Genomic DNA, 15,935 nt, shown 5'->3' with positions numbered 1-15,935 from the left:
TTTTTTTTTTTTTATGTTCTGTTCCATTTTTAAGTGAATTATATTTAGGGGGTCTTCGGTTTCTGATGGTCACAAGATACAATTGGAAACTAAAGTCTTTGCGATCAACCTGAGGGCCTGGTCGTGCATCTGAGCCAGGACGAAGAGCAAAGGAAAGGGTGAGCATTCCAGCACCCAGTGGACTGAGGAGGAGTCTACTTCCTGGCTCTCCGCACACAAGGCAGCATGGAGAAGTTGCAGGCTCAGCTTGAGATCAACTGAGTCATTGCCTGGAGGGAACATAAAAGGGGCACATGCTGAGATGGACGTTTAGCATCGGAAAGTGGAAAAACACAGAGAAAACAAATGACTGATTTAATACAAGCTGCAACCATAAACCCCCATGACACTTTGGGAGCTCTTAGCCATACATAATGTAAGTCCAAGATGATTCATAGTCAGGTTCATTATTAGTTAAATGATGGTAGCTTCTGTTGTGTTGTGTCAAAAGACTCTTTGGATGTTTGTGCGAGCCGAGACATTTATGATATGATATACTGTATGTCTGTGTAACAAATGTTAAATCATCTCATCATAGTAGACCAAAAAAAATGTTCACATGAGAAGTCAAGGAAAAAAGTCAATTGTCAGTAAGAGTGGCAACGTGAGATGGCTGCTCTTTGGCTTCAGCCGTGAGGGGCAAATTTTTAGTGTGGTCATATATAAGTCCGTGCACGTTTGCTTCACGGGTCAAAAGGTTCAGGGTTGGAATTCTGGCTCTGGCCTTCCTCTGTGAACTTTGCATATTCTGCTTTTGTCCCATTGCTCATAGTTGTGAATGGTCATTTTGTCTGCATGTGCTCAGTTATTGGCTTGCGACCATTTAGAGGTTTGCCCTCGCCACTCACCCAAAGCTGTGCCTCTTGAGTGGATATAGAAAATGGTCAAAAACTCACCTGAGCGTGCTAGGTGAGGCAGGACAAAGGTATTGACAAGCTCCTGAGGCGACAGAAGGGTCTCTCTTTCCCCTTCACCCGTCGCCGCTGGCACCATCAATAGAGCCGCAAACTGAAGGAACTGCTCCTTTTCATTGTCTGAGAGCAATCTGGTGCTTATTACTTCCTGTAGACACCTGCAGAGGAGACGTGTCGGATTTCTTCTGCCCTCGCCTTCCTCTTTGCTTTCCGTCAAACCTCTGAGGCCGGGCAACTGCTTTAGGATCCTACTCATGAGAGAAAACGCCCCTTTATTGAAAACGGCAGAATGGCAGCAGGATCTTAAAGTCGCCTCAGGGTTCTGAAAGGCCACTCTGGCGACGAGAGACACGGCTGTGCTGAGGTTGCCCTCCGCCGCTGAGGCTCCGCCTCCTCCCTGGATAATGCAGTTGAAAGCCATGTTAAGCTCCTGTTCAAAACTGGCCATCAGAGCGGAGCCGCCCGGGCATCCGAAGAAGCCCTTGCTGGATGATTTCAGAATGGCGACCAAAGCTTGATTCTTGTCCTCCAAGGACAGCGCAGTGAACGCGGCCGTGACAACTTTGAGCAGCCTCCTGCTCCGGCTCACACAGAAGTTCTTGCTGTGGAGTTGCCTCGTGAGGGTGGAGGTCAGTTGGATCAGTGCGTCACACCGGTGGAAGGCCGTCTGGTGCTTTTCGAGGAAGTCCAGCCACTGTTCGTCACAGGCCACCCAGCTCTCCTCACCGGCATACAACACGGTGACTTGGTGAGAGTCCTCCAGCTGGTGGCTGATGATGGTCATGGCAACTCTCATTCTAACCTCAGAGGAAGTCTCTATCATGGGGAAAGCCAGTGATGCCAGTAAACCTCGAAGCTTACTCTTCTCGGCCTCTTCTTCTCCTCTCATGTCGGCTTTTTCGAGTGCCGACAGCATTCTGTGGACACTTTGCTGTAGTTTGAAAGTACTATAGCCGACAGGAGAGTTGCTACACGCTTTCAGCAAGTTGCGGTTTTGCCAGAACTGAGTGAGCTCCGACACACTCTTTAAGGCTTCATAAAAGCTCAATCTGCTCGGCTGAAACTGGGTTGGGGTGTAAGAGGCTCGAAGGTCTCGCTGAGCCTCCTCTATAAGTTCTGAACTCAGCTTGCCACTGTTCTTCTCTCTGATGCTCACGGCTTTGGACAGGAAGACCATCTTGTCTTTGATTGGAAGGATGAATGACTGCTCCGCGAGGAAAGTCGTGTAAAGGGCATCAAGACAATTGGAGAGCGCCTGGAAGCAGTGCTCTGGTTTGGATATGAAATCTTTCATATCTGTGAGAGTGTTAAGGAGAACATATAGGACGTCAGTGTTGTTTGGTAACACCGATGAGTCCAGTTTCGGCCTTTTGGCAGCATGATGAGTCAAACTAGCAGGCTGAGAAGTAAGATGAGCAACCTGGTTAGCAAACAACACTGCAATACTATCCTGTCCCTCTGGAGACTGCTCCTCTCCTTTCCACAGTTGCCACCACAACTCAAGAAAGAAGTGGACATCATCTTCATCCACGGGGTTGCTCTTCACATGGTCCGACAACCTTTCCAGTTCAGAACACATCTGACGCAGAGGAAGACACAGTAGAAAATGAGCAAATGTGTCTGCAGCGGACAAGGATTTGAGCAGCTCTATCAGGACAGTGTAGTTGACTTCTGGGAGGGAGTTCTGTCGAGGGAAGAAGGGGCTCTCCTTCCATGCCTCCTCTATGTCTTCTCCGTGCTCTTTGCTCAACAACTTCAACCACACGACACACACTAACTGTTTCCGCCAGGAGGCAGCCTTGTCTTTGTGAAGACCGCCAACATCCTCCTCGTCACAGATTTCTTTCATGGCGGCCAGGACTGGATTGCCCACCTTGTTCCAGTCACATTTCTGGAGCGAGCTCAAAGACGAGGGCAGACACAACTTGTCAGCCAGGAGGAAAGATCCCTGAAGAATGGCCCAGTCTGAAGGGAGAAAAAAAGACAGAAATTCGGGCAGCCTTATTCCAATGAAAGACTCCTCAAATTCTTACACGAACTACTAATTTTTATTTGAATGAGGAATGTATTTATATGGATGTCAAATATACTGTATTAAATAAGTGGATTAGTGTTTGCCAGTGAAAGATAAATATGCGGAGTGCATGTGGTAGAAAATAATAAGCTTTTGTTGTGCGAGATTTATCAGCAAGCAACAATTTGCATTAAAAACTAAACAAAGCAGATCCAGTGTCCTTGCGATATTGAAACAGTAAATGGGACCAAAGTGTGACACCAGTCATTCCATATGTCTCCAAAAGCAAAACATAAAATGTTAATAGTTTCCACAATGTTAAGTAGAAAGTGTAGTTTGCATTGACCAAGTTGCAATGTATCATACAATCAGTATTGCAGCAGACAGTTCAGGCAGAGAATGTTTTTTCTTCATTTTATCAAAACGCGTCCTACATATAATCGAAGTTAGGAATTGCTGCTTATTTTTGTACTTGGGTAAAATTTGACAGTATAAATTTTTATTTTTACTTAAAAGTTAAAGACGTGAATCATTACTTCTACGTATACCAGTCTGTTTTTAAAAAACAAAAAAGCAAAAAAACATTACCTTACCTTTATCCATGATCTTGTAGGATATTGAAAATGTCTTGGGTCAAAATTTTGATTTGCAGCCAAAATGTGTCAAAACACAGTTGTAGTTAGTTTATGAGGCACCAAATAAACAGCACCTGTACCTCATAACAGACAAGACGCAAATGGGAAAAACGTCAACATTTCAAACATGCAGCGGAAAAGAAGCTTCTGCTTTCTGTGGTCAACGAATCCTGACAGGAAGCGAGTCCATGTGCTACCACGCGCCTACAGCGCTACCTTACGATTTGTTTGAGTACTGCATCGAAGACAACCGAAACGAGAGTACAGTACTGCGTCAGTCGTCTCCGTAGATTTTACGATATCTGTGCATATTTTCATTTTAAACGTGCCGGTATATCAGTTTATTTCGAATACTGCACAATAACCAAGCTAAATGTTCGTCCAAAACGCCACCCTGCAGTTTTTGCATGGCGTTGTTTTTTTTTCTTGAAATTGAAAGTGAAAGTGAACCGATACTTGGTGCTCGATAAGCAAGTCGGACACGTCTTACCTCAACAATCATGCGTTTGCTCAAGTTATTAACTTTATTCTTATTTCTGTGTGTGGGTAAGTCAGTCAACATTTTGAGTTTTTACTCAAGAAAGAGGTTTTAATTTTTAAGTCTGCAAGAACGTCTGCAACTGTTATGTATGTTGAAATCATGCTTTCGAGCATTTATTTATCCTTGATATCCATCTTAAAGTCCACGTACAAGTACACTCTTTGTCCTTGCAGCTTTGTCATACTAGGAAAGAAAACAACTTTATGTTCCCAGTGACAACTGTGTGCTACTTGGTCTTACGGATATGCCATTCTAGTAGATATTTCTAGCGCTTCACTGGTAATAATTCTACTAGCATGCAGATGAGATATCAACTTGTACAGCTTTACAGCTTCTCACTATACCTGTAGTAATTTGGAGGTGCCCTACTAATATGTCAAGGGTTGTCTTAGTAGCGTGCAAAAATGTCATTAAATTATGGATGGCAGTTGTGGAAAAAAAAACGCTAATAGTAATACACAGTAATTGTACTCGTGCTCTGAATTGTCATAATAAGACAAAGTGACAGACCAAACTACTACATGAAGCTCTGTCGCCACGACTCTATGATGTCACACCAAGCTGTTTTCTTTAAAAACTGTTTTTTTTTGTTTTTTTTTTTGCAGGTATCCAGCATGCTAATCCTCTTACATGGCTGCCCTGCCTTTTCAGTGACTATATTGTGCAAATCAATAACGAGGGTGCGCGTGACGTTCAGCTCCTGAAAAGATCCAGCATTCTGCAATTTGGTGAACTAGGAGACAGTCCTGTGAACCCTCGCTCCATCACTTTCCTTGTCATTGGTGAGGGCCTTTTTGGCATGTCAGTAATCCACACTGAAAAGCACCACTTGACTCAGTTGTTGTGCTCTCTATCAAGTCTCCAAACTGGACCTGCGGTACTATTTGAAGGACGTGGAAGCAGATCTTGTGGATTGTGACATTCATAGATCCAACACCAAGGATGTAGATGTGAACTGGCCCGGCCAGACACCTCATGAGTACAACTGTTGGTTCACCATCACCCTGACACACACCAAAGGCTTGTTCACTGTCTCTGGAGTTCTCAGATATCCATGTGAGCGCCCTCCCTCTGGACAACAGGATCTCACCAATTGGCCTGCTATTGAGGACAGACAGACCCTCATTACTAAAGGTATCAGTCCAAGTTGACATCTAACTGTGATGTTACAGATTATCATTCCACTTCAAATACTTGCAAAATTGACATGCCATAACTGTAAATGAAGATGCTGCATTTTATCCGCCACTGCCTTTTACACAGACATGAGTGCTGTTACTGTGCACTTTCACAGAGACGCAACCTCCCGCAATCATCTAATTAGACTGATGCGTAACAACTTAAGTGTCAGCTTTTATAATACAAGAAAAAAGGGCATTCAACAAAACAGGGTGGCAGATATCAGTGGCATGTGTTAAACAACGGAATATTTTTGGGTGGAAAATTGCTGTGTTCGCTTTTTTAGTTTGGATACAGTGGTGGGTCGGCACGGCTATGGTCGAACCAAAATTCTCGTATTTGCTCCACAAAATGTTATTAATTTATTTCCAACAGTGTATGCTCTTCATTTTGTAGCGTTTCTTTTGGCTGAACTGCTGCCAATACCGTATATGGATGTTGGACTTTTTTGTCCAATCAGATTTCAGTTTCTGTAGCAATACACTGTAGCTATTACTGTACCGGTATTTTCTTTCCCCTGACTGGTTGGCCAGAGTAAACCTCGTTGGTAGGGCCCAACCAATATGGATTTTCTGAGGCTGATGCAGATATTGTTATTTTGCAGAAAAACATTCTGATTACTGATTAATTGGCAAATTAATTAAAGAATATATACTGGTATATAATGACTAAAATGACTTTTATATTGGTCTCTTAACACTTACAAGATATGCATTATTGGCAGGACATGTTACTGTTTTAAAACATTTTGTCCTCTAGTATTTGTTTAACTGAACAATAAAGTTCAATTTTCAAGTACAAAAACATGAAGAAAAGGCTTAACTGAATAATTTGTTGATAGAACTAGATGACAGGTGTCAAACTCAAGGCCAAAGGGCCAAATCCGTCCCGTAGAAGCGAGGCAAATCATGTGCCTTGACTTGATGTTTTTTGTAAATTGTCTTCACTTTTAATAACACTAAAATATAAGATATTGCAAGTGTTTTTGTTACCAATCTCCCTTTGAAATACCATATTTTCTTCACTATTAGGTGTTTCGGGTTATAAGGCGCACCTTCAACAAATGGCCTATTTTAAAACTGTTTTCATATATAGGGCACACTGCGCTATAAAGAGCATAGAATGGAAGCTACAATAGTGGCTGCGGTTGCGCTATGCATCCACTAGATGGAGCTACGCTAAAGGGAATACAATATAATACAGCTTTATGCATATAGATGCTTCTGAACCACTGCAGCTGTAACAATGAGAACTGGTCAATAACACAGACATGAAACATATAAATACAAATGGCATTACAAAGAAATAAATGATAGACAAAAGTGATGAAGACAATTCATACAACAAAAAAGCACACAAACCTCATGGGCACACATCCACAAGGGGCTAAATATACTTAGAAGTCTTGCTTGGCTCTTTCTTCCTTCGTTTAGTCAGTAGTTAACTATGCTTTTGGTATTATCTTCGTTTTATAACGGCTGCGCAAAGCTCACAAAGTAGTTGTTTGTTTGAGTGTGTGTTGGCGAATGCACATGTCAATTAGGAAATCGGTTATCTTCTATTGATTACCAGAAGTAAGATCAATATCTATCGCTCTACAATGTCAACCTTTGACCTTATTAGAGGCTGTGTTCTTAACCTAATGACCTGTCACATATGTGTTTACAGTGGTTGTGATCATGAAAACACAAACTCCAACGGTGACAACAGGCCTGGGTTTCCAGAAAAAGCTCCACTGCCAGTTTGCTGTCGATCACAAGAGACCAAACGTGAGCGTGCAGTGGTACCAGCTGTACCATGGCGAGCGACGCAATCTCTTCGGTCATGACAGCCACTCTGGGGAAAGTCAGGGGAAGGGAGTTGACCCGAGGAAGCTAGCGGGTGGTGACCTTTCTTACACTCTCCCCTTCACTGAAGTCAAACACGCGGGCACATACGTGTGCTCCGTGTCAGTGTTTCCCCTGTCTTCCAGCCTTGAAATAAGTCTACAAATTCAAGGTGAGGAACCGTCAAAAACATAAGGGCTACATTCACATTGTTTGGGTGTGGAATATTGTAAATGATTTGGATTTGTTTTGGAGCGGCCTGGCTGTGACTGGTTAGCGCGTCAGTCTCACGGTGTAGAGGTGCAGGGTTCAATTCCGGCTCTGGCCTTCCTGTGTCGACTTTGCATGTTCTCCCCGTGCCTGCGTGGATTTTCTCCGGGTACACCGGTTTCTTCCCACATTCCAAAATCATGCATGGCAGGCTAATGGAACATTCTAAATTGTTCCTTGGCGTGAGTGTGAGCGCAGGTGGTTGTTCATCTATGTGTGCCCTGTGATTGACTGGCAACCAGTTCAGTGTGTACCCTGCCTACTGCCCAAAGACAGCCTGGGATAGGCTCCAGCATGCCCCTTGTGAGCACAAGTGGATCTAAAATGTATGGATGGGTTTGTTTTGGGCAATAATCCATTATTGCTTGAATAAATAAAATGGAGGGCAGCCCAGTGGGCCAGTGGTTAGCGCGTCACCCTCACAGTGCAGAGGTACCGGGTTCAATTCCAGCTCCGGCCTCCCTGTGTGGAGTTTGCATGTGCTCCCCGGGCCTGCGTGGGTTTTCTCCGGGTACTCCAGTTTCTTCCCACATTCCAAAAACATGCATGGCAGGCTGATTGAACACTCCAAATTGTCCCACTGTGTGAGTGTGAGCGCGGATGGTTGTTCGTCTGTGTGTGCCCTGCGATTGGCTGGCAACCGGTTCAGGGTGTCCCCCGCCTACTGCCCGGAGATGGCTGGGATGGGCTCCAGCACCCACCGCAACCTTTGTGAGGATAAAGCAGATCGGAAAATGAATGAATGAATGAATGAATAAATAAAATGGCTCGGCCAAAGTCAAGTGATAATTACAGTTATGATTTGTACAGTATATGAAACCCTTCTAGACCACCAATATCAAACAGTCAAATGACAGACAGGCTGTTCACCACCATAGACTACTCAATTATGTCATCCAGGGATTTTCCAGATTGCATTACTGTATTTTGCTGCTTTAAAATAAAATGTTGAGTATCAGAAACATGTTTGGTAAGCTGCAACTCAAGTCCCCGCGAAGCTATGATCACACTCCATTGCATATTCCCAGAGTCTCCCCAGGTGTCCCTCAGTGTTGGTCCCACGCTGACATTGCAAGATGGTGAGCTGAAGAAGGTGGTTTGCGCGGCAGAGAACTACTACCCGCTGGATGTGGACATTGCCTGGTACGAGCAGGACCTGGCATCTTCGGGCCAGAGGGTCGGCGCTCCTCTCCCAAAGGCACTCGACAATGTCCTGCTCTCCAGTCACAAAAACAACATGGACAAGACCTACTCGCTGTCGGGTTTCTTCTACCTCCAGGCTTCGCACACACGCTCAGGGAATCAGTTTACATGCACAGTCTCCCATCAGTCTCTGCGAATGCCCATTAAAAAAAGTTTCGTTCTTATTGTTGAAGGTGAGCCACATGAATCATGCAACTGCCCGACTGTGGCGGCAGAAGAACATCACAATGTCTCTATTTTGTCCTTCAGAACCGACCAGCTGGTTCTTCGTGCTCACTGTTTGCAGCGTTTTGGTCATACTGCTGTTTGTCCTGTATTTTATGCTCAGACAACTCCACCAAGGTGAGTGTCCATCGTCTCGTCAGCTTCATCGCCCTGAGTCAGTAAAAATGGCCCAAAAGATATTAAAAGGAGTGCCTTTTTTTTTCCTCCGCAGCTCGAAAATACTCATTGCGGGTAAGACTAGATTCTGAATACACTTCTGAGCGATCAAATGACAATAACAGAGCAATGTTTTCATGTGTATCTGCGTTTGTGTCTCTGTTCTGTGCAGAAAAAGCCATACTGATTGTACGTCATGACAGAGAAGAACACGCAGAAGCAGGCAAAGCATTTCCCCCTCATTTAAGCAATGGCATTTTGAAAAATAATTTTTCATTGGGAGATTACCGCGACGAAAAAAAGGAAAAGCAGTTCATCTTTTCGTTTAGAGCAGTGGTTCGCAAATCTTTGACTCCAAGTGCCACCACTCAAACTAACACTAACATACACAGAAAAAAGGTTTTTGTTAATTTACTCCATTTTATTTCGTCCAGTTTTTGCAGGACATAAAATCCTCTGAATTCAAATACATTTTTTTAAGTAGCCTATCCATCTACTTGGGAAAAAAAACATATAACCATTTTCGAGGTGTACAGATGGCCCAAGTGTTCATCAAAAGAAAAAAAAGCTTTTATTTCTAAAAAGCATATTTCATAATGTTATTCAATAATATTATTATGCAGTTTGAAAATTAAGACTGCACCTAAAATAGGAAGATTAAAAATGGTATTGAATATTAATTAAATACAAATGTAATGCCCAAATTAATGTTTGAAAACAAACACTTCTTGAAAGTTTTCATTCAAATGTTTTAACTTAACACATTAAACGAAACTGAAGTGATTATTTTATATACCACTAGAGGGAGCCGCTGTACCACGAGTGGTACCGCACTTGGACTGGCTAAGGTGAAAACAAATGAATATAGGTTGAAATAATTTAAATGTGTTGCTTGAACTTCAAAACGTACAACCTTTCGAGGCATTTTATGTTGACGATCAGACTGTAATTTATCCCATCTTATATATTTTTTCCTCAAGTTCGTTTTGTAAAAACTACTCAGCAGATGCTAATGCTGTAAAACTATTTTGTCGAATGCAATTCCTACTGACGAGAATTTGATTTATCTCCCCCGTGGCCCTGATTGCTCGTAAGAACGCGTTTTATTTGTCACGATCTTTTGCCTTTCCTCTGTGCAAAATGCTTGTTGGTGTGTGGTAATATCAACGGAGCGTCACAATTGTTCCCTAAGGGATAATATGTAAAACACCTTAACTTGGTTAAATAAACACACCAAAAGTCTGCTTTATGCGCTTCTTTCCGATCAAATAAATACACATAATCCTTTGGGTCCACTAGGTCTAGCTGGATTTGTGTCTAAAACATCTGTGTTATCGCAACATAATCTGTCCTCAATGATCATTTATGTGTCTTCTCCAAGGAATATAATAGACAGGTTCCCTCATTAGAGTAGGAATATAATAGACAGGTTCCCTCATTAGAGTACTGACTGTCGCAGAAATGGTGGGAAACACAAGGCTATAATATGAATAAAAGCTTCCACACATGACTTGCACGTAGCGTATCCGAATTGTTGTTGTCAGGGGAGGTCATAGTTTTTCTACTGTCATTTATCATGAACGTCAATGGCCGTGAGGAAAAATGTTTGCCTTTCCGCGGGTATGCGCTTTCCGTGTTGTTGTTTTTTTTGGGGGGGGGGGGGTTCGTTTCGACAGTCATAGCACATCTGCTCGGCAGAGTTCACGGGGCTTAATCATAACTGCCTCACCGGCTAAAAAAATACAAATTAAAAAATATGACGTTGCTGTGGAGAAAAATCTGGAAAATCAGACCACCAGAGGGAGACGTCAGTCCGTCCTTCCTTCGACCCATTCATCTATTTTCTGAACCCAATCGATTAATTCGAGGTGTCAGCATCGATTAATTGACAAGTGATCATCAAATTCACCGACACCTATATTGACAATCAATTATTAACAGCCGTTGTCTGACTTAAAATTGTACAAATTCTCCGATTTCAACCTCAACATTTAAAATTTGTTGATTTCTCTTGTGTCTCGTGAAAGCAGACACTTTTTTTGATGTTCGTGTTTAATCAAAATAAGGCTTTGCAACGAGGCAAACATCTGGTTTATACTTTGGAGGACAATGCTCAACATTTTCTCCCCCATTGTCTGACATATTACAGAAGCCGTAGTTTGAATAACCTTTAATTGACACGTCAAACCTGAAGTGACCTCAACTAGTAGCCTTTTGCTCTCAGTTTCTGAAAGGCTGATGAGTAAAAGCTCACTCCCTCTCAGGTGGTATTGCTTCATTTTGTTAAAAATCATTCAACAATGGCAAATACACAACAATAATCGGTTAACTGGGCAAAAAAGATTTGGCAATGGACTTTAAAGCAAATTATGTTTTTATGTCATTCCACTGATCGATGCACTTATCAAGAGAATCAATTCTAAAAATAAAAATATTTGAATGTGACAACCCTACTATCAATCGATGTAATATTTGCAGCTACTGTCTCTATTATTATGATGAGCTTACACAATAATAATAAAAATATGTTGCATTTGCGCAATTGGATATTTTTCATAGTCCTCTGTGATATGAAATGTAATCACTAGAAAATTTCCCGCAAGAATTTGAAACGACCCGCCACCTGTTCCAAGTCTCTAATTTGCATTTGCGAGAGTTACTCAGAATGAGGCTTTCCAAAGGAACCTTTTTTTTCACAAAAACACCAATATCAAGACCAAGAAGCTAGTGAATAAAATCAGACAGGAGATCTGACAGTTAATTCATTTGAGAACTGTTTCACCACACAGAATTCTTTTTTATATCAACAGCATCTTTTAATACCTCATTTATGGGTGTACAAGAAATAGAATGAACTGTATTCATTCTGAAGGAACAATAATTAGGAAAACGCATGTCTTGACTGTCTCTTCTAGTGGGAGCTTTAACGCAGCAATAAACCGAGTGTAAGAGTTGACCAATTGCAGATGTTTGTGTTAGCCTGTTGCCAGCACTAAGTGTCTCCATGCAGGGCTGAGGGACAAAGTGTGCAGCCCGGGCGGGATCTCGAGTGTTCATAGAAGACAAACAAAGCAGAGCAGTGCTCTTATCTGTGTGGGAAAGAAAATATCAAATCATGCAACAACTTATTGATCAACTTGTCAAGGCATACAAGCAAACACTAAAACAAAGAGTTTGCAGCTCACTGCCAAATCTGTTTCTATGCATTAATCACGGACAATATGAAACTACGAGTTAGACTTTTGTTCTTTCTTGCTTCTGTTTTCATTACTGTCAATACTGGAGTCAAAACCGTCAGATTTGTTTTGGTATTATAATGAATGACAACATGCCAAGGTGTTTTTAGGCTGATGATCGATGCCATTGATGAGCCTCATGTGAAAGTGTTTTTTTTTTTTGTTTTTTTTAATAATTTGACTACTGAATTCAGTTAAATTCATGATTTTGTACATGCAGATGCATGGTGATTGATGCCTTGCTGACAGTTCTGTGTTGTGACAGACCTCAGTGAATAAATCCATCAGAATGGAAAAATGTACCAGAGCGTGTTCTTCTTTGATGATTCTCTCTGTTTCAAGCATTTTCTCACCATTTTGTGGCATCTATAGGTTGTTGTTTATCAAGTATTAGCAAATTTTCAATATTTACTGTTTCAAGCATTTTCTCACCATTTTGTGGCATCTATAGGTTGTTGTTTATCAAGTATTAGCAGATTTTCAATATTTAATGCAGGGCTCGGTTGATCTTGACACAGTTCGGGGACGAATTGAATGGCGATCGGATCCCACAAACATAGACACAAACTAAATTTATACAAAACATATTTATTTAACAAAAGCGACAAAGTATAAACAGAAATCGTGGGTATAAAAGAACTGGGCAAAACAATACCTGAACCAAAAGCGCTTCTAAAGACAAGGCAATAGTAAATCTGAGAAATGAAACAAAATGACTAGAGTCTAATTCCACCATAGAAAAACAAGACCAAGATCAAAAGAGAAAATAATACAAATACTTACAAACGAGAGACCAGAAAGCAAAAACGACAATTATGAGATTGAGATGTAGAGAATACAACACTTGAGCATGAGCAGCAAACAAGGTAAATAATCTGACGGAGACTGGGCGTTTAGGAAGTCCTGAAGTACATGGCTAACTTGATGAACACATTGGCAGCAGGTGTGCACGCTGGAGGGGAAGCCCTCCTCTGCCACCCGGTGGAGACACACAAGAACAAGATCATGACAGATCTATTCCATGGTTCAGCACAACTTGTTCTCTTTCAAGGACCTGGCGTGCAATCGGAAGTTTAATGTAAGCAATATCGTTTCAAATTCTAGTGTGACATCCAATCACACCTACAGAAATGAAAATAGAAGACAATATGTAGTTGGGCTCCCCTTTCCATCAATAACAGCTTCCAATGTTATCAAAACTTCTGGAATCCGTTTGAGGGAATTATTATACATTCATAGAAGAAAGTTTGTCTGGTAAGAGAGGGCGCTGATGATTGATCTGTGAGAGGCAATAATGGCTCAGAATCTCTGTTGTAGTTTATCCCAAAGGTATTGTTTCAGTTGGGAAACGTCTCAGCCCAAATCAGGGGAAACAGTCACATGTGCTGCTCAGCGGTCCTATTTTAAATCCTAGCGTCTTTGGTTGCTAGTTGGAGAACGATGGGATAACCTTTAAATTAGCTTCAAGTCTCCCTCTCACTTTTCTCTGCTTTGCCTCCGTTCGCTGGTATGGCTGCCGAAACTAATCCTCATCAGTACTCACACAACAGTGGCAGGACTTGACGATGAGAAAACAAATTATGTTCACTGTTAATACCCAGTCAGTTAGATAGGTTGATGTTAAAAAAAACAAAACAAAACAAAAAAAACCACACTGTGTCCTGTTTCAATATCTCGATTCACGTTGATGTATATTTGTCTAATTCCGAACATGGAAGTATATCCACATGTACCGGTAGTGGGTCAGGCTTCCTGTACAGCACTGGTTTCAAAGTCAAGGCCCGGGGGCCAAATCCGGCCCGCAACATCATTTTATGTGGCCCACGAAAGCAAATCATGTGTGTCAACTTCCATGATGCTTGCGAAAAATCTGTACCGAAATGTTAAATTGCCATGTGTAATAAATAACCTTGATCTTGTACAATAATTTTGTTACCCTGCTAACACTCACTCAAACAATAATTGAACAAAATATACTGTATTTGATTTGACTAATTTCAAAACTGGTAATCCATCAATTTGTTGTGTACAAGTAATAATATATAATAAACATTTATTTAGTTTCACTGTTGTAACAGCCCACCGAGGGAAGACGAAACCCCAAAGTGGCCCACGACAAAAATGAGTTTGACACCCCTGCTGTACAGCATTTGCACTGTCTTCCTCCAACATTCCTAAAAAAAACCATGTTAGGTTAATGAAGGACTCTGTATTACCCATCGATGTGAATGTGAGTATGAATAGCTGTTTGTCTCTATGCGCTGTGTAATTGGCTGGTGACCAGTTCGGGATTTAGCTGGCCTCTTGCCCAACATCAACGATGGGAAAGGCTCCAGTTTGTTTGTGGGTCTTACTGCCGTTATTTTTTTTTTTCTTCAGTCACCAGTGACAACTATTGGAAAATTCGCATCACGTTTTGTGTTTTAAGAGAAAACCTTAATGTGTGGTGGGCCTTTATTGGAATTCTCATCTTTCTGTCTTCCCACTTGCTCTCTCAGCTGTTGTGACACATTTGTAATAACGCCGGCGAATTCCGAAAAAAAAGCTTGCCTGGAAAAGCAAAGCGGCTAATTGCCATCCCTCCTCTCTCAGCTGTTGTGACACATTTGTAATAACGCCAGCGAATTCCGAAAAAAAGCTTGCTTGGAAAAGCAAAGCGGCTAATTGCCATCCCTGTTCCGTACTGTCTGGTGGACATCAACATATGCACAGCACTTTGTGTTCCTGCCAATTTCTCTGGTAAGGTCAGGTTGCAATTCTCGTCAAGTAATAAAAGAAAACGTGTGTGTGTGTGTGTGTGTGTGTGTTGGGTGGGGGGGGGTATGTGGGGGTGGGGGGATGTGATGATGACCTCATTGAAAAAAAAAAGAAAAAATAAAGCCATATGTACACTTTCTGCCCCGCTCAAATAAGCTCCTTCTAAACAGCAGCTCTGGGTTTGTACTTTTACCAGCTAAAAATGAGTACAAAGCAAATGGGATTTACTTGTTTCAAGCCAGCAAATACTTAACTCCGATCGTAAAAATGGCAGAGGCGTGTCATTGCACAACTATGCACAAGCCACAAGATGGAAACGTTGGATCCAGTTATAGAGTATTCACATAAGAACATCTTGGTTATTAATTAGGTAGCTGAGGTCAGACTGTGTCCAATTTAAACCATTTCTGTTGGTCCATATAAGGTAAGTATTAATGGTTTACCCTGTAAATGGCTAGCAACCACGTCAGGGTATAGGCCTCCCCTCACCCAAAGTCGACTGAGTCGGGCTGTAGCCCATCCACAGCCAGAGAAGAACAGCGGTGCTGAGAATAGATGGATGGATGCAATGTTTATTTAAAATCTTATTCAAGGTGACTAAGCTGAGCGGTGGTGTGGCGCCCTATATACATCGATCCATTTTCTAATCCACATATCCTCACAATGGTCACAGACGTGCTGGAGCCTAACACAGCTGTCTGCGGGCAGTAGGCGGGGTTCACCCTGAACTGGCTGCCAGCCAATCGCAGGGCACACAGGCGAACAATCACACTTAGGGGCAATTTGGAGTGTTCCATTAACCTACCATGAATGCTTTTGGAATGTGGGAGGAAACCAGAGTACCCGGAGAAAAACCCACCCAAGCACGGGAAGAACATGCAAACTCCGCATAGGAAGGCTCTACAGCAGTGGTGGCCAACCCGCGGCTCCCCCGGCCCAC

General features: G+C 42.1%; 2 protein-coding genes across 4 annotated transcripts in view; one reads left to right on the top strand and one right to left on the bottom strand.

The window, feature by feature from the left end:
- gemin4 (gem (nuclear organelle) associated protein 4) overlaps nt 1-3,753 on the bottom strand; it is an 8,678-nt gene extending 4,925 nt beyond the window's left edge. Inside the window, exons 1-3 of the mRNA XM_019861334.1 lie at nt 3,561-3,753; nt 936-2,918; nt 110-269 (exon numbers count right to left, since the gene is read on the bottom strand). Of these exons, the coding sequence (XP_019716893.1) occupies nt 110-269; nt 936-2,918; nt 3,561-3,570 (2,153 nt within the window). The 5' untranslated portion in view covers nt 3,571-3,753. The remainder of the gene's footprint in view (nt 1-109; nt 270-935; nt 2,919-3,560) is intronic.
- Nucleotides 3,754-3,858: 105 nt separating this feature from the next.
- Nucleotides 3,859-12,392, top strand: LOC109510773 (tapasin-related protein-like). Of its 3 annotated transcripts, none has more exons than XR_002167186.1 (9): nt 3,859-4,148; nt 4,749-4,925; nt 5,002-5,277; nt 6,991-7,320; nt 8,447-8,794; nt 8,871-8,963; nt 9,058-9,077; nt 9,175-10,398; nt 10,432-10,750. XR_002167186.1 is itself a non-coding variant. In XM_019861336.1 (9 exons), exons 1-8 carry the CDS (start codon nt 4,103-4,105, stop codon nt 9,187-9,189), a joined length of 1,305 nt encoding a protein of 434 aa, XP_019716895.1. In that variant the 5' UTR covers nt 3,859-4,102; the 3' UTR covers nt 9,190-9,225; nt 12,013-12,392. The 3 variants fall into 3 exon arrangements, 2 of the variants coding, with proteins under 2 accessions (XP_019716895.1, XP_019716894.1); XM_019861336.1 differs by lacking the exon at nt 10,432-10,750 and adding an exon at nt 12,013-12,392 and having other exon boundaries at nt 9,175-9,225; XM_019861335.1 differs by having other exon boundaries at nt 9,175-10,750.
- Nucleotides 12,393-15,935: the final 3,543 nt, after the last annotated feature.

Source organism: Hippocampus comes, unplaced genomic scaffold (genome assembly GCF_001891065.2).
Source record: "Hippocampus comes isolate QL1 unplaced genomic scaffold, H_comes_QL1_v1.1 scaffold122, whole genome shotgun sequence".
Taxonomy (NCBI): Eukaryota; Metazoa; Chordata; class Actinopteri; order Syngnathiformes; family Syngnathidae; genus Hippocampus; species Hippocampus comes.
This window is presented reverse-complemented; position numbering and strand designations above follow the sequence as displayed.